This window comes from Echinops telfairi, unplaced genomic scaffold (genome assembly GCF_000313985.2).
Source record: "Echinops telfairi isolate 266 unplaced genomic scaffold, ASM31398v2 ScPeMD7_29;HRSCAF=101, whole genome shotgun sequence".
Classification (NCBI taxonomy): Eukaryota; Metazoa; Chordata; class Mammalia; order Afrosoricida; family Tenrecidae; genus Echinops; species Echinops telfairi.
Window position 1 is genome coordinate 1,153,764 of NW_022103926.1, and position 17,768 is coordinate 1,171,531.

At 57.2% G+C, this 17,768-nt stretch overlaps 1 protein-coding gene across 1 annotated transcript in view; it reads right to left on the minus strand.

Moving 5' to 3' along the window:
* HPS4 (HPS4 biogenesis of lysosomal organelles complex 3 subunit 2) overlaps positions 1-17,768 on the minus strand; it is a 44,324-nt gene that overhangs the window by 20,948 nt on the left and 5,608 nt on the right. The window contains exons 3-10 of the mRNA XM_004715336.2: positions 16,112-16,255; positions 14,787-14,894; positions 14,536-14,652; positions 14,261-14,355; positions 11,781-11,853; positions 8,518-8,554; positions 7,110-7,206; positions 5,333-6,059 (exon numbers count right to left, since the gene is read on the minus strand). Of these exons, the coding sequence (XP_004715393.2) occupies positions 5,333-6,059; positions 7,110-7,206; positions 8,518-8,554; positions 11,781-11,853; positions 14,261-14,355; positions 14,536-14,652; positions 14,787-14,894; positions 16,112-16,255 (1,398 nt within the window). The remainder of the gene's footprint in view (positions 1-5,332; positions 6,060-7,109; positions 7,207-8,517; positions 8,555-11,780; positions 11,854-14,260; positions 14,356-14,535; positions 14,653-14,786; positions 14,895-16,111; positions 16,256-17,768) is intronic.

Sequence of the window (17,768 nt, forward strand, 5' to 3'; positions counted from 1 at the left end):
GATGAGGCTGTCTACTTGTGTAAAGATGGACAGCCTCAGATACGCTCAGTCAGCTGGAATCTCCTCCTCAAGGTTGGTGGTTCAATCCCATCAGCTACTCCGTGGGAGAAAGATGAGGCTATCTACTTGTGTAAAGATGGACAGCCTCAGATGCGCTCAGTCAGCTGGAATCTGTCCTGCAGGGTGGCTGTGAGTCGTAACTGGGCGGGGTTGTGTTGGGTGGAGAGGACCCGGGACTGAGGCCAGCCCCACAGGAAGTGAGCTACCTCAGGGGCGGGTTCCAAGGCTAGGCTGCAGTTGTCATGGCTGCGCATGGCCCTAACACTGGCTGTTCTGTCTGGATGTCTCCGAAGTGAAATCGCAAGTCAAGAGGCTTGACCCCAAGGCTTGTTTTCAGGGCCTCTTTCTGTTGGAGGCCTGCTGGCACAGGGGGTTAGGCAGGGGGCTGCTAACTACAAGGCCAGTGGTTTAAACCCACCAGCTACTACGAGGGAGAAAGGCAGCACTGTCTGCTTCCTGTCAGGCAGAAGCAGGAGTTAGCAGGGCAGGCGGACGAAGAGATACCCGGAGCTGGTGCAAACCCTTCAAGGATGCTGCGAGAGGCCAGGCCTCCCCCTCCCCTTCGCTGGCCTTCCAGCCCAAGTGCAGAAGGCTGACCTTTACAGAGAACTTTGAACATTGTTGCTCAGTCCCAGATCTGCAGACCACAAAGTTGCAGTGGAAAATTCCCCAGCTACTCCCTCCCCGCAGACCCAGGCTATAAAACTCTCCACCTCTCGTCTGGACAGCACGACTTCTCTGGCCCCCAGGATGGTCCCGTCCCTTTCTCTGTACTCCCCTCCCTCCCAGGCGGGACTTCTCGGACCCCAATTTAGGGACCCCTGAACCTCACTCGGGATCTCTGAAATAAACCTTTGAAACTGCTTTCTGTCTTTGCCTTCTTTCTTTCTTTCTGTCGCCACATCTGCCCTACACTTCCATCAAGACCCAGACCTTCAGAAAGAAACCCGAGAGCGCAGCTCTGTTCTGTCCTACAGGGTCACTGTGAGTCAGAATCGACCGATCTCTGTGAGACAGATCTGTAGTGGGGTGCCTGGCTCCCAGGATGCATTCCAGAAAGATCCATTAAGTGACAATGACAATGAACAAGGCTGAGGCGCCACATGCTTAACCTAGGAACTGTCATGAGCTGAACTGTGGTGTCCAATGTACATGACCCTTGGCAGGACCATGGTTCTCAGTGGTTTGGCAGTTGTGGATGATGAGATGCCCCATGATGCCCTCTGACATGAAAAGTCAATGAAAGGACAGGAGATGCTAAGCAGGACCCTTACTGCCATCACAGCCCTGACGCAGTGTGAGGGGGAGTGTCCCCAGGGTGAATTACACAAGAACGACACAAACTAAACCAAACCAACTCACTCGCGTTAACTCCATCGAGTGAGTGCTGACTCATTGCGACCCTACAGGACAGGACAGAACTGCTCCTGTAGGGTTCCAAAACTGTAACTTTTCATGGGAGTAGAAAGCCTCAATATTCTCCCATGGAGTAGCTGGTGGTTTTGAACTACCGACCCTGTGCTTAACAGCCCAAGGGAACAAAGGGTATATGTATAGTGGCAAGAGAGGCACCTCCATCCTCCAAGAAAGAAGAGCCAGGAATGGAGGGCGTCACCTGGACCTGGACATGGGGAGTAGAGCTGGAGGCCAAGACACACGGAGCTCTCCAAGGAGATGCTGACCAAGACCTTCCTCCATGGCCAGCCCCGGGAGACCTGAGCCTCCTGCAAGTGACCGCCAGAGAGGTCAGAGGGCCCCCTGTGGTGTTTCTGCTACTGCAGCAGGAGAGGAGCAGGCAGGGGCTCTTGGGCTTAAAGGGAAGGTGCAGGCAGAAGGTTCCTAAAAGGCTGTTGGTTCAGGAAAGACAAACACCACCACTTACACTGGGATGCCAGCAGGAGCCTCATTAACACCCAGTTTAACAGATGCTAATGAGCCTGTGTGAACAGGGTGTGTGTGTGTGCCCGTGCAAGCTGAGTGCAGTATCTGGACTGCAGGGACGTGGTAACAGTCATCAAGCTGGTGCCCCAGGAAGGAACAATGAGGATCAGAGAGTCAATCAATCACAGTAGCTGTTAGGTCAGGCCCCGTGGGGACTTTTAAAAAAAATTGCTAAGTGCTTTCATTTAGCAAACCACTTCCAGGTCAATTCTGACTCATTAGGGCCCTGTAGGAAGTAGAGCTGCCCCAGGGGTTTCTGAAGATGTAACTCTGCAGGAGTAGAAAACCTCAACTTTCTCCCTTGGTGCTTGCGAACTGCTGACTTTGTGGCAAATAGCCCAGTGGGTAACCCACCAAGCCATATGCCAGGGGGCTTTAAAAAGTTACTGGGAAAAATTTCCACAAACTTTTTGAAGCCCCCCGGTCCCCTGGGGTTCAGCAAACTCCGGCCTACAGGCCAAAGCCACCCTGTCACATGTTTTTGTATGGCCTGTGCCCTAAGCATCGTTTTCACATTTTTAGTGGTTAGGGAATAAAATCAAAAGGTTTTGTGACACATGAAAATTATCTTCAAGTCCAATTTCCATGCTCATGCTTCCACAGTGAGTGGAACGCAGGAGGCCACTGCTGTTGGTTACTGCCCCCCCGGGGCTCCTTTGAGCCTGGCAGTCGTGTGAAGTTGAATGGTACAGGCAGTTTACCAGTTTGTCACTATTACATACACCAAAGACCCAGACTCCGGTGCCATCGAGTCAACTGGACTCCCGGCCACTCTAGAGGACAGAGCAGACCTGCCTCTGGGGTTCTGAGCTCTAAATTCTTATGGAAGTGGACCTGGCAATTAACAACCGGACCTGTAACCCACCTGCCACCAGGGCCCCTCTCTCAACCGTACTCCTCCAGAGTGTGAGCCCCCCTTTAGGTGGCGTAGCAGTGACAGGCTTGGTCTCGAGCTTGCTCAGGGGTTCTGTGGAAGACCTCAGCCCCGAAGAGCTGGTGGGCACGCCCTTTCCCGCCCAGCTGCCCCAGTGTCCATTCCAAACCTGCAATTGCTGGCTTTCCCTCCAATGAACCAATTACACCAAATGCACTGCCATCCAATCCATTCTGACTCATGATGACCCTATAGGACAACGTAGGCCTGGCCCTGTGGGTTTCCGAAGCTGTCAATCTTTACGGGTGCAGGCAGTATCGTCTTTCCCTGGAGGGGGGCTGGGGTAAGTGTAACCCACTATGCCACCAGGGCTCCAATCAGCTGGAACAATTCATAGACTTCCTCAAACAAAGGGCTAGAGTGCTGTCTGGGCCATAATATGCAGAGGAAACATGCCCTTGGAATTCACATTCACTTAGAAGGGCAAGTTTCCCAAGGATGGGGTGTGGGGGGTGCGGGGGGGGGTGCTTGCAATTTAAGAGGGTGCTCACTCACACTGACATGGATGGCGGTGGTCTCCAGGCTGCTGCCAGCAGGCACCATCGGTGGCTCTCTGCTGCCCCCTGGTGGGAGCTCGGCTGCTGCTCCGGAGCAGCCCAGCTGCTGCCCTGGCCCAAGACCAGGGGGGTGCCCCACTTAGATGTTGGCATGTAGGAACCTCATGGCTCACCTGAACTGTAGGTACCACTCTGTGAGCACTGGGGAGCTTCTTGAAAACCACAGAGGGTCGGGGGGAAACACGGTCAAGTATGTTACAGACAAGTCCGTGGCATCAGGCTATGAATGGTTTCTCTGGATGATAAAAGACGGCTGTTGCATCTGATGAACAAGTCAGCTCTAAAACGAGGTGGCTGACCAGAGTTGGGGACCCCTCCTCTGGCTAGAAAAGACAATGGGTTCTTCTTCCCTAAAACTATGCTTTAACCACAGGGTCAGCAGTTCGAAACTGCCAGGCACTCCTCAGAGAAAGGAGGCTCTCTACTCCCATAGGCTCACAGAGCCCCACAGGGGCAGTTCCGCACTGTCATACAGGGTCTCAGGAAGTCAGAATCGAATCTACCCAAGGTAGCCAGGACTTGGATTTGGCTTAATGGCTACTAACCACTACCACCTCTACCCGCCACCCCCCGCGGGACACAAAGGAAATGGTATGGAGATGCAGTAAGGAGCCACAGAAGACAGGACCAAACGAACCTCTGACTTCACCACTGCAAGGGAGAGCATGTAAGGAAGAAACAAACACAAATCTGACCTACCACCTGCACCAACGAGCTTCCGTTTTCTTACCCCACTGAATTTCCTGCTGAGTCAAACGGGGGCTGCTCTAGGGCTTGCCTAAAGCAGCAGAGCAAAGCCCGAGGCACAGAGCCGAAGCAGTGCTCCACCCTTGCTTTCTCTTCCCCTCTGAAGAGAGCAACCAGACCCAAAACCCCACTTCCGCTGGGTTGATTCCTACCTGTCCCAGAGGCTGGGGGGTCTGAACTTCCAACCTCTAAGTGAACAGCCCACAGCTGAACCTTCTGCACTACCAGGGCCCCTTCCGTGCAGCCACCAGCAGGAGCCTCAGGCTGTGGGGAGTGAGGGGGAGGGGGAAGAGGAGCCATAGCAGATGCGCTGGGGTCTGTGGCTGGGAGCACTGGAAGGGGCAGGGGAGCTCAGGAGGCTGCTGGGCGGCCTCCCCTTCTCAATGATGATTCAAGGTCAAGTGTTCAAGGCAGGAGGGTCCCCAGCCCTGCATACTAATAAGACAGGTAAAGAACCTTCAGGATTTACAAGTGAGAACTCAGCAAACCCCAGGACACCCACCTGTTGCCCTACAGCAATCCTGACCTGCTCTGCTTCCTGCCAACTAACGTCAAGCTGTTGCTATAGCAACAGAGCTTCCAGAAGGTCAGTTTACTGTTCTGAGTGGGGAAGGGGCAAGTAGTGATGTAGGCTGCTTCCTGGAAGGCATGAAGGCCTTCCGGTGTCTCTGTGGGCTGTGAGGGGGACAGTAAGGGAGTTGCAGTGGTCTGTGGAGAGGAGGGTGACAGTCGGTGTCACTGTGACCTCCTCAGCACTTTCAGTGCAAGTGGTCAGAGGCCAGAGCTCCTGGCTGGAGCTGGTTACTAGCAGTGGCTGGAACATGGAGACCATGGCCAGGCCTGTGGCCGCACCATGTGTCCACACGCAACTGATGGGGTCACAGCCTCTGTAGGGCCCTGGGACCCCAGCTCGCCGTGGACACCTTTGCATCAGGTGCTGGATGACACACTCCCCTCAGACACCCCAAGGGAAGCACTTGTGATCCCTATGGACCCCAAGGGCCCAGCTAACGGCCAGGTCCTATCCAGCCAACTCCCCCCACCCCCATCCAGTCTGCTAGGCAGGGGAGGGCTGGGGCGCTGGGCCACTCACCACCTCCTCGATGGCTGGGCGGTCCCCCAGCAGTGGCTCCTCGGCCAGCAGGGCCAGCACCAAGCCCTGGACACTGTGTGTGTACAGGTTTAGCCTCAGGAGTCCCTGGCTCAGCCCCGCCTCTAGCACATCCGTTCTGTGTACTGCATGGACCCCATCTGCACACAGGCCCAAGCCTTGCGGATGCCCAGAGGTCTCCATTCCTGTCTGTTCAGAGACGGAGCTGAGTGGAGACTGTGGTGGGCTGCAGGTCCTTCCAGGGGACAGAGGGTCATTTCCAGGGGTGAGTGCGTGGCTGTCACCAAGATGGTCTTCCTGCTGCCCCAGGGCTCCATTCTGGGTGGGCACCAGGAGGGGAGGCAGGGCGGGGGCCACTGGGGCTAGGTCAGTGGGTAAGTTCCCAGGAGGCTCGGGGTCTCTCAGGTGGCCGACGGATTCCTGGTCCAGGGCTGACGGGTGCGTGGGGGCAACAGGACCTGAGGGTGTTTCTGGAATGTGGAGCGCAGATAGGTCGAGCTGCTCTCGGGAAAGGCCTGCATCCTTGGCTGGGGAGCGGCCAGGGCGTGGGGGACGGGCAGTGCTGTGCCGCCTCTCATGCCCCACGGCCCCTGCCAGTCGCAAGGAACCCACATGCCCAGTGGTGACTTCATTCAGTGCCGACGTACTGCAGGCTCTCAGAAGATGTGGCGCCCGGCTGCTCTGGAGTCTGGCTGGCAAGATGGGAGAGCTGGAAGATAAGGCAGGCATGAAGGGGGCGCTTGCCCTGAGTACCAGGCAGTGCCAGACCGAAGGACAGGCATCTGGGATACCAGCTGGGGTGAAATAAGGCCACGCCTGGCTTCCTAGGGCTCCACACAGGGACTCCAAGGTCACTGCCTGCACAGCTCCGCTCACTGGGTAGGGCCACCAACCTCTGGAGGGGCTGTGGGGAGCTGGCCCGGTGCCCAAGGCCCTAACACGCTCTTCCCAGTTTGTACAATGAACACACCCAGGCTGGTCAGCTGGTCAGCTTCAACTTACTGGGTCCTACAGGACAGACAACTTCCCCTGGAGTTTCCGAGACCGCCAGTGTTTCCAGGAGCAGGCGGCCTCACTTTCTCCACACCGACCTTTCATTAGCAGCCGAGTCTCTTAACTAATCACCGGTCCACCCTGCCTCCTACAATTAACCCAGGAGGTCCACCCTACAGATAGCAGAAACCGTGGTAACCCGGTGCTCTGCTAGCTGCAAGGCCGGCAGTTCAAAACCATCAGTAACTCCTCAGGAGAAAGAGGAGGCTTTCCAGTCCCATGAAGAGTTAGTTTCAGAAACCCACAGGGACAGTTCTACCCTGCCCTAAAGGGTTGCTATGAGTCAGCATTGACTTGATGGCAGGGAGTGGAGTTTCGTACAAATAAGAGGACTGAAGCAGAGGCAGGCAAGTAGGAGTGCCCCCAACACAGATCTGGGCCAAGGGCCCTCTCTCAGCTCATGTCACCAGGCTGGCTTTCCAGTGCTCTCTGCTCAGGCCAAGCACTGGGGCAGGTGGAGAACAAGGGGAAGGCGGCACGGGCCGGCTAGGATGAACTCCAAGGGCCCAGCCTAAACCAAAGCCATGGCCACGGAGCCAGTCCCACACATAACAGTCCTCCAAGACAGAGCAAATGGCTTTCTCCACGAGAGGTGGGTCTGAGTGGCCAACCCTGTGGCAACCCCTTGCCTCCCAGGCCCCTGACTTGGTGGGGGGTAGGGATCCCTAAACCCGGCTGCAGATGGGACACCTGTGTATAGGCTTACCTGGTCGTCTGTGCCATGGGGAACTCACGGAGACGGCGGGCTTCCTCTGGTGTCACAAACACGGGCACCACCTGCACATTCGGGGGGAGTGCAGCCCCTGGAATGCAGAGCAAAAAGCAAGGAGGGCTCACCTTGGGCAGAGAAGACCAAGGATAATGAACCCTTCCATCCCTCGACAGCTCAGACTGCAGCAGGCGGAGTGCACAGCCCAGAGTGGAGCCACAGCACTGACACCCTGAGAGACCACCTGGCCATCGCCCTTGGCTGCGGAGGAGGGCAAGGCCTGCTAGGAGGAGGGCCATGGCCCTGCACAGCAGAAAGAGACAGGAACTGGGACAAAGCAGTGTCAATGGACAAAAGGCATTTCCCCAACTCCTACTCCCAAACAAAACAGAGCTGTTCTCTCAGAACCCTCCGCCCCTCTGCGGGTCTCCCCAGGCCTCCCCAATCCACAGCACCCTGGGAGGACCAGTCCAGAGGTCCCTGAGACCCAAGTGAAACACCCAAACTCCCGGGGGGAGCGGGGAGGGAGGGGAAAAATGAGGACCTAATGTCGGGGGTTTAAGTAGAGAGAAAATGTTTTGAGAAACAATGTACAAATGCGCTTTACACAATTGATGTGTGTATGGATTGGGATAACAGTTGTATGAGCCCCTAATAAAATGTTAAAAAAAAAAGAAACACCCAAACTCCCAACAGCAGCCCTGCAGTTGGCTCTGCCCGACAGTGAGCCTGGAGGACTGAGAGCCGCCCCAGGAAGGCTGCTAAATGGCCTGGGACCAGACGGCCACTTCTTTCTCCAGTGGACCCCCGAGCTCTCCATTAGCAGCCCAATGCTTACCTCACTATGCCGCCAAGGCTCTCTCTTACAGGCCTACCAAAAACCCAAACCCAAACAACCAAATAAAGCATGACCTCCTGCTAAGGACTCCCTTCCGACTGACTCTCGTGACCACTTCAGACAGAACTGCCCCTAGGACCTCCCCCAGGCTGGATCTCTGGATAGAAGCAGGTCTTTCTCCAGGAGAACAGCTGGGGGGTGGCACTGTTGAGCGCTTCCAGTGCTGCGCTGTGGCACCAGGGCACTCCTCTTCCGAGTCACGGAGGAGCTACAAGCAGGGATCTGAGAAGGCTGGGCTGACAGGAAGGGCCTACCACGTGGGGTTTGGAGGGGCCACTGTGGTCCTGCAGCTTTGGGGACCTGAGAGCAGGGATCTGAGAAGGCTGGTTTGACGGAATGAGCCTTCTAATGCACTCTGGGCTTTCAAGGGGAGTTGTCCTGCAGCTGTGAGACTCTGCATTTGCCTGATCTGATGGACACATGAGGGGCTCTGGGCTTCCGGGTGCTGTGCGCGGGAAGGTCCCCTGCCAGACCGCAGTTCTTAGGTTGCCACAAGGTGCTACTTACCACTCCCCTGCAGGGCAGCCACAGCCGGAGGGGACCCCTGCAGAATGAACACAGAAGCAGTCAGTTGGCACTGGGTACCACGTGCCCCTCTTGACCCCACCCTCCAAGCTCTGGGCCATCTGCTCAGCAAACAGAACCAGTTCCAGCCGGTGTGACCCCGAGCCAGGCCAGGGGCAAAGCAGATGGAGCAGAAGCTGCCGCAAGCTGCTTGCTCCGTGTCTGCCCCACAGGGTCTGGTGTCTGCCGGGGCACTCACCAGCTGCCCTCACCAGGGGCAGCTCCACCCGACATGCTGTCAGCCAGCTTGCGCATGAGACTCACTCTGTCTCTGGTCTCGTTACCTGCTTCACCATGGAGAATCCCAAGCTGGCATCCAGCCCTGCCCACCACGGCCCTGGCCCAGAGCGCTCTTCATCTCAGGCTGAAGGGCCTCCAGTCCCCACCACCCCCCTACATCGGCCAATCCAGCAACAAGGGACCCGCCACAGCTATGGCAGAAAAAAGCCTGGACGGGGACAGGCGCCTGTGCCCCGGCTCCTCTAATCCACAGGACAGTTAGGTGCAAGGCCAGCACCGTGTCTGGATCAGCGGGACTCCAGACTCCCCCACCAGCTGGCTCTGGGAAAGGAAAACCAGCAGCCAGGTCCCTATTTTCATCAAGCCACTGCGATGCCCCACCCCCCCAACCCCACCCCGACACTCCCACTCACAGGGGGCCACGTTGAGAGGGAGCTGCTGTCAGTGACCCCCGCCGCTCATTACAAACTCCACTTTGGCAGCAAGGCCTCGAACCAGCAGTGCATCGCAGAGGAGAGACTTGGGGCGCCAGGCCGTGAACCACGGGGTGCTCCGCAAGAGAGACCCAGGGAGCATGGCTGTGCACTGCGGGAGAAAGGCCCGGCGACCTGCTCCATAGGACGATGGCCAAGAAGCCTGTACAGGGCCTGCTGGGCGTCATCATCAGCACCCAGCATCGACGACGACATAGCATCAAAGAGCACAGGCTGATGTGCAGGACAGGCCATTTCCTCTGCCAACCCCAGGGGGACAGGGCCATGTGTCCCACCTCCCTGGGCCCCAGGGCCCACCATGGGGCCAGGCACGCCATTGTGGCAGTAGCGCTGCCAGGAACAGACAGCCTCATCTTGGTCCTGAGAAGCAGCTGGTCGTCAACAACCCAATGCCTAACTCAAGGCGCCACCAAGGGTCCACAGAACTTGCCCCAACCAAGCAACAGGCAGACAAACTAAAACGACACGGCTTTCCTTTCTGGGAGTTTTAAAAAAATGATGTTTTAGATCATTAAAGCCAAATGTCAAGTTTATTTGCTTATTCTGGGTTAATATTTACTTCTTTATGGGTGTGTGTGTGTAATAAACATTGGCCAAGAGTACACGGCATGCCAGGATTCTCATTCTCTACCCACACCCGTGTGCTTCTCCTTGCCGTACTTGCGGCTGTGAGGTGCCCCCGAGTCGGCTGACTCAGTGACCGGCGCACAGCAGAGTGAAGCACCGCTGGCTGCGCCTCCATGCTCTGTTTCAGCCGTGGCGGTCACCATCTCGTGGGCAGAGATGACACACACACGTATATCCAAAGCGCTTCCAAAAGCAGGTGGAAAATGGAACCAGAAGTGACCAGGATGTTCCCGCATGCTATCTGGGGGCTCCGTGTGCTACCCACATGCCACTCTTGCCCCTAGCAGACACTGGCCATGTCAGAGGCACCTTCTTTAAATCTACCTCATGGACCCTTCTGAGACCACATGATGGACAATTCTGCTAGTCACGTGCACCCGTGGCTCAATGAAAGCCTGTAATTTTCTGCTACACCGTCCTGTTGACAAGCCACATGGAGCCAGGCTGATGGTAGCCAGAGCCCTGGAGATGTGTCCACTGCCATTGGATCCACAAGACATTGTACATGCCTGTGAACTTCATGCCTTCTGCATCACTGCATGCGACAGTGAGTCTGACGAGGGACTTATGGACCAGGATCAGATTTATGGGCTAAGATCGAACTTAGGGACTGAATCTGGGCTGGGCTGGGATGTCTTCTTAATATACAACTACTCTTTGGTATAAAGTTCTTTCTTATACATATATGAATGTCCTTAGATTTGTTTCTCCAGTCAACCTGGTCTAACACATGGGAGAAGGGGTCATCTCCAGGGAGTGGCCAACACTCTCTGTGAGGGGCAGGAGGGAGAGCAAATGCTGCAGGAGGGCAGGCTCTGAAGCCTGAGCTGCCAGGGGCAGGAGGAGGGCAGGTGGTGGGCCAGCAGCCCAGGCTGAGGGCCGAGTCCTGCCTCGGGTGAGCCCTGTGGTGACAAAGCATTGAGTGTGTGTGGTGAGGACTTCTCTCCCGGAGAGCACTTCTTCAGGACAGAGCCTGAGGAACAAAGGGCAGGACTGTCTTATTTTCCACACATCTACCAGGAGGAAGGTTCTACCTGCCACTGCCTCTCCATGTCGGTGAACGCGCCGAGTGTGGCAGACAGCCTGGCACACAGATGGCTCACGGGAAGGAAGGCAGGGACAGGCCAGGTGCCAGACTGTCACACAAGCAGCCGCACTGTAGGCTGCCTCACTCCCTTCTCCTACTTGACAGCAGTGAGATCAACTGCTCAGAAAAGCAGCTCCACCCATCTCGGTGCCCCTAGGTGCTTCTGTAGGCCGGTCTTGTACAGCCTGCTGCTCGGCCTGATGGGCGTGAGGAAGCACCGCCATCAGGACCTGCCTGGGGGGCTGGGGAAAAGAGGCTCATCGGGCAGCTTCAGAGCCACCCCCCACCATGAGCACACACATGAATGACATGGGCTCCTGTGGCTACCTCCATGTCCACTTATCATTTGAGGCCTGCCTGCTGGACCTCCCCTGTGGCAGAGCCTACAGCTGACTGAACAGCCTCGGGTTGCAGCTACGCTGCTGGCCCCAGCCAGTCTGGTCCCCACCAAGGAGACCTGGGAAGGGAAGCCTCTGAAGATGTCACCATTCGACGGAGCAGCTGGCAGTCGGGTGGATCCTACAGAGACGCAGACTCCGGGGAGGGGCGGGGGAGGCGGGATGCTGGCCACGTGAGGACACAGTGGCCAGCCCCGGGCAGATGTGGCTGGGATCCAAGAGCGGGATAAAAGCAGGAAGGCCCCGCCCCCAGAGTCCATAATACCCAGGGCCTTCCTGCTACTCCCCCCCGCCCCTGCCCAGAGATGCCTGCTGGGGCATCACATCAGGGCACCTCTGGAGGCCTGGCCTTCATAGTACCTGGTCTCGGGGCACCACCGGCTGCAGCAGGATCTTGGCCGTGAGGGACGGCGGGAGCTGGGTGCTCACAACCCTACGAGGGGAGACACAGAGACAAGAACCACAGTGAGCAGAGATGCGCCAGCCACCCCGAGCTCTCCCAGGTCCTGATCGCCCCACGGTGGGGGGACTCTCAGTGGCTATAACCTGACCATAACACCACAGGCCTCCAGCCGCCACCTCGAGATCCGTGACAGATCCCGGCATCATCAGAAGCCGGCAGACAGCAGGCGTCTGCTGCCACCAAGAAAGTCAAAAGCGAATCAAAGGAAATCATGAGGCCACTTCACAAGTGAACGTGGTCGCTCTGGACGGCACGCTGGGCTAAGTGCTCGCTGGGAACACGAGGGAGGTCGAAGTTCCAATCCACCAAAAGGCACCAGGAAGAAAGGCCTGGCGACACCCCTGCTCAAGGCAGCGCCGCTGAAAACCTTCGTGCGATCCTACTCTGACTGAGGCAGACCCCTCAACGGCAGATGGATTTTGTATTGAAATACAGCCTCATGAGGGCATCTCTTCCAGCTCAGCCATGTCTGCGAGCAGTGGAAGCAACAGACTCGCATATGCCCAGCTGCGCTGAACACCAGGACTCGAGACCACGTCTCGGCTCAGTCACGGAAGAGGAGGTGAGGCCTGTCGAATGTGCGTGACCCAGAAGGGGAGACCACAGAGGTCCAGCTAGAAACATCACTTCCCTCTCAGACACCAAGGGCAGCGCGCACAGAAACAGCAAGCCACTCTTGACCAACACTGCTGGTTCAGAGATGGCACCAGACAGGGCTGTGAGTGTGCGCTGCTACCCTCGGGCCAGGCGGTAATCCCATCTCCCACGTCAGGCTCCTGAAAGGGCCCACAGCACCTCGCAGACCCTCCCACTCGGCGTGATGTTCCCCATTCTGGCCTTTGGTTCACTTTACCCAGATGCTAATGATTTGAGGCTGTTCTGATTTCTCTGCACCAGCCCTGACTGAAGAGGCAGGAAGCCCTGGTAAAAACAGAGGGAGTAGGGGAAGGTGCTCCCCAACTGCTAATAATGGGGCGGGGGGTGCTGGGAGGGAGAGGGGCAGAGAGGAAGGGAGGGTGGGCCAGGGAAGCGCTGTGAATGCTCTACTGGCGGCCTTTTTGCCCAACTTGTAGACTGGACAACCACATGGTCCGACCCAGCTGCTGAGCAGTCAGTGCTCCCTCACGGGCACCCACTGGGGGAAAACTGGCTCCATACTGCTGCTGGTGCTGTTGGTGGGTGCTGCCCCGTTGGTGCGGACCACAGTGACCCTGTGCACTACAGGGAGAAACGCCGGCGCGCCCCGAGACTACCGCAAGACCAGGTGGCGTCCTGGCTGTGTCGGGCTTCTGACTGACTGACTTTGGGGAGGAGGTGGCCAGGCCAGGGTAGAAATGAATGTCCAGCCTCTCCTGTCACCCAGGGAATGGTGTGACCTCTGAAGGCTGTGTCCCTAGTGAGGATGACACGGAGCATTAGAATAAACCTGGGACACAGGATGAGGGGTGTCAGTAAAGTACAGGAGGACCACTGTGCACTAGGGCCGTCTACAGCCATCCCACATGGAGGTTAAGCAACTTGCTCAAGGGCTGACAGCTGGCAGGAGAGACAGAGCACAATTTCCCCAGTGGGGAGACTCAGGGGCACCTGTGCCTGGTCCTCAGGAAGCTTTGCCTGGAGTGATGGAGTGGCCCTAAGTGCTCCACCTCACAGGGCAGCCAGCCCAGCAGGCAGTGAAGGGGTACAGGGCATGCAAGAGGCTAGCCAGATAAGCCATAGCTGATAGGCGGGAACAAGGAGCCTGGGTGAAGGCCTGCACCATGCTCTGAGGGGCTGAGCCACAGTCGACATGCCTAGACCACTGAGAAGCAGGAGGGTGCCCCCTCTGCCTCACCTACGGGCTGCAGACAATGCTGGGGCGTTCATTCAAGCCCTGCTGGCCTCTGCTGACCACTCATGGGAAATGGAGTGAGGACCTGCCTCTATTTTGAAAGCCCCAGGGCACTCTTTAAGGCTGCCTCTGACATGCTCATCTGCTGAACACAAGCGTCTCGATTTTCAGGTTTGTTGAAAGATGGGCCTGAAGCCCCAGAGACCTAAAGGCCAAGACACTGCCACCGAGTCGGTCGGCTCTCTAGGACAGGCAGAGCAGCACACCTCCCTAGGCTTTCTGAGGCTGTCAATAGTTAGGGGAACCAACAGCCCTATCTTTCTCCTGAGGAAGAGCTGGGGGGTTTGAGCCACTGACCTTGAGGTTAGCGGCTCTACTCTTAACCCATGGCACCACCAACGCTCCTACCCAACCAAAATGGTCAGATTTTGGCAGCGCCAACCCCTCAGAATTGTGAGAGAAGGGCCCTGGCCTAGGATGTCAGGGTGGTGGGGGATGTGGAGCAGTGGCAAGGGTGCAGGGCGAGGGGGGAGGGGCGCTACTCACAGGCCCTTGTAGAGGATGCAGCCTGCAAGGACGTGTGGAGAGCGCTGGCAGGTCTGCAGGATGAGAGCAGCTTTCAGCAACAGCAGGGGCTCCACCTGTGCAGGTGAGGAGGAGAGAGGGGCCTGAACGCAGGCTGTAGCCAGGCCCCTCACTGAGAAATGGCATCTGCCATTCACGTCTCCAGAGAGAGGTCTTTGGAGGAAAAAGTGGTGGAGGAATCCTTGCTAAGCATGCAACCGAGCCCGGGGCGGGGGTCGGTGGGGGTGGGGTGTTACCTTCGTCCTGTCCACGGTCCAGAGAGCGCTGACAAGCTTGTGCAGATCGCTGGTGTTCGCCAGGACTCTCGCGATGAAGGAGTCCCACTGCGCGCTCAGCTCTCCCTGGGGACAGCTCTGGAAAAGAGACACGGGCACTTTCTCCCATGGGGACTGGCCAGGGGCAGCTCTCTCTGTGCGCCCAGGAGGAGGAGGGCCTGGTCATGTGTTTCTGGGAAGGAAGTGACAGCTGTGTGCATCTCAGCTCCTACCTGGTAAGCCAGAGGAACAGGGCCGCAGTAAAAGCGAAAGACGCCAATGAGCTGATCCAGAAGCTGTCGGCAGCTGACATCTGGGAGCTCCACTGCACAGCCCAGCACCTGCCAGGGGAAACAGGCAGGCCGGCTCTAGTGCCCTCTCCACCCCCGCCGGGGTCCCAGCAGCCAGGCTCTCGATCACCAGCCGTTAAAAAGTGCATCTCCACCCCACCCTAGTCACACTGGCTTCGTGTCCGGGCAATTGCTGTTGTACCTCAGTGAGGGCGGCCCTCCTTCCAGTCCTTCAGGCAGGGCAGCCTCCCCTCTGACCCCCTGTGCTGTCAGGGTCGTCACTGGGACACAGAATACTGAGCGTGGTTCCGTGAAAGACACGGGGCGGGGAGTCACCTGGTTCCCCACGGGCAGAGGCTGGGACTGCCTCACAAAGCCCAGCTCCAAGGCCAGAGTGGGGTTGAGGGCTCGGTGCTGGGCCAAGGGGCAGCTGTCGGGCTCGGAAGCCATTCAGCCATGTCTTGGAGGAGCTGAAATGGCTTACACTCTGCCACATAGGACATGGGTGGTAATTTTCTCCACATGCTCAGGGAACCATCAAAAACGTAAGCAAAGCAAGAAAAACTTGACCAAAAAAAATACACAAATCCCTGAGAACGTGCACTCACAGCTCGCGGCGCTCACAGGCTCATCCCACCCCAACCCGCGGGCCTTTCTGTAAACACACAGGTGCCCACTGTAAACACAAAAGGCCTCATGGATCCAGAAACCCAACCAGAATCCAGTCAAGGACATCGGTTTCTGAGACCAACACAGCCGTGAGTCAGCAGGCACCGCTACACAACCCCACAGCTTAGGGAAGCAAACCATCCCGAAGGGGAAGCTTCTGTCTCCTGCCATATCCTTCTCTAAGTCAGTTTCGGGGGCGGTGGTGGTGGTATGTATGGGTGTGTGTGTGTATGGGGTGTGTGTGTGTGTGTGTGTGTGTGTTTTTAAGAGGAGGCTCCAGCCAGAAGCAGAGCAACTGGGATATGTGGGAGCATCTTGGAGCACTGTTTTCAGCGTTGAGGGGCACTGACTCTGTGTGCTTGGGGACACATTGCTGACACTGCACACTAGGGGATCATGGGTTGGGTCAACTTGACTGCAGGGAGCAGCACTGTGGAGGGTACTCCATCCTGGGGGGCAGCTGGAGCGGGGACACTCCTGATACTGCCCACTGGTGTCCAAGGATGCCAGCCCGACTCCAGGAAGCGATCCTTTATAAGCTGGGCTGACTAATCCCTGGTAGAAGGCGGCCCTGCAGCCACAGGGCCCGGTGTACTCACCCAGAGGTAATCGCCATCGACCCTCACAGCAAACTTCAGCTTCCGCAGCCGGATAACAGCAGGGGGAGAGCCGGCCAGGGCGGCGATGCAGTGCACGACACCTGCGATCTGGCCGCAGAGGAGTTCCTGCTGGTCAAGCTGGGTCTGCAGGGGGAGAGCCGGCACTGGATGAGAGACCGAGGCTCATGACCCCTCCGGTACCACCCTGAGGACAGCAATGGATAGTCACTGACCACACCGAGGGTTACGCACTGGGCAGCTAACCATCCGGCAGCAGTTCGAACCCGCCAGCCACTCTAAGGGACCAAGAAGAGGCTGTCTTTTCCCATAAAGACAGACAGCCCCGGAAACCCTGTGGAGCAGCTCTCTATCTAGGGGTCAACTCTATGGCCACGGCTCTGGTTTGGTTATTTTTTACGAGCTAAGTGTGGACTCGTACATTTTTAACAGGTTTAAAACAAACACAAAAGCAAGAAAACCAAGAAGAGCATCTGCAAGAGACCCCCAAGCATTCCCTGTGTCGTCCTCAGGGCCCTGCCCCAGGGCACAGCAGAGCCTGCTGCATAGTGTGATGCGTGGCACTGCGAACTACAAGGCCAGCAGTTTGAAACCACCAACCGCTCCTCTGGAGAAAGACGAGGCTCTCTGCTCCCATAGAGAGTTAGTCTCAGCAACCCATAGGGGCAGTTCTATTTTCCTGTAAGGCTGCCGAGTCAGAATTGACTCGATGGCACTGAGGATGGTGGTTTTTTGTTTTGAGGGGATGCCCACAGCAGCCACTTAAGATGACTGGAAACAGTGGACCTGGTGCCTAAGGCGACAGGCCCAGGCCTGACAGAGTGGGAGTCCTGCATCTGCTTCCGGAGCTCCACAGAGCGCCCGCCGCAGCCTGTGGCTCGCGGCTCTCAACCTGGACGCCAAGGGCATGAGGGAGGGCCTGCAGGGCCACCTGGTCCAGCACCAGCTCAACATGGGCAGCTGAGCCCGTGGCGCCTCAGGACCTGCCCTCACCACCTGCGGAGGCCTTCTGCCTACACAGCTGACCCAGGCACCAGGTCTTGCTCCTGCTCCTGAAGCCTCGTCAATAAAAGAAACCAAACCCACAGCCACTGAGTCAGTTCCGACGCACAGTCTCCCAGGAGGACAGAGAACTGTTTACTGGAGCAGCCAGCCTCGTTTTTCATCCAAATTGCAGCTGGTGAGATTGAACCCCTAACCTGGTGTTAAGCAGCCCAACATCTAACCCACTGTGGCCCAGTCAGCAGAACCCACTGCCACCCCCATGAGGATGCAGGTGGCCAGAGCCAGAAGGGGGCCCCTTTGGGCAGTCTACTGCTCAGGGGCCTGCTACTAAGAAGTCAACAGCCCGTCAGGGGAAAGGGGAGGCTCGGCGGGTAAGGACTGTTAAAAAAATAAGACTTAAGACATCAACCTGCCAGATGGATTGTCAGGCCTTGTACAGTGAGAGGAAGTGGTGGTGGTGGATGGGGCCGGATGAGCAGGCACTGAGAAAGGAGAAGGGGGGGAGGGAGGGGCAGTGCTTATCCGAGAACACAGGAAGGGTCTCCCTGTCTCTGCACTCCCTCCCTCTGTTAGCTGGGGCTTCAAAATTGCGCTGTGAAAAATGGAATGAAAAGAGAAAATAAAATTTTCAATG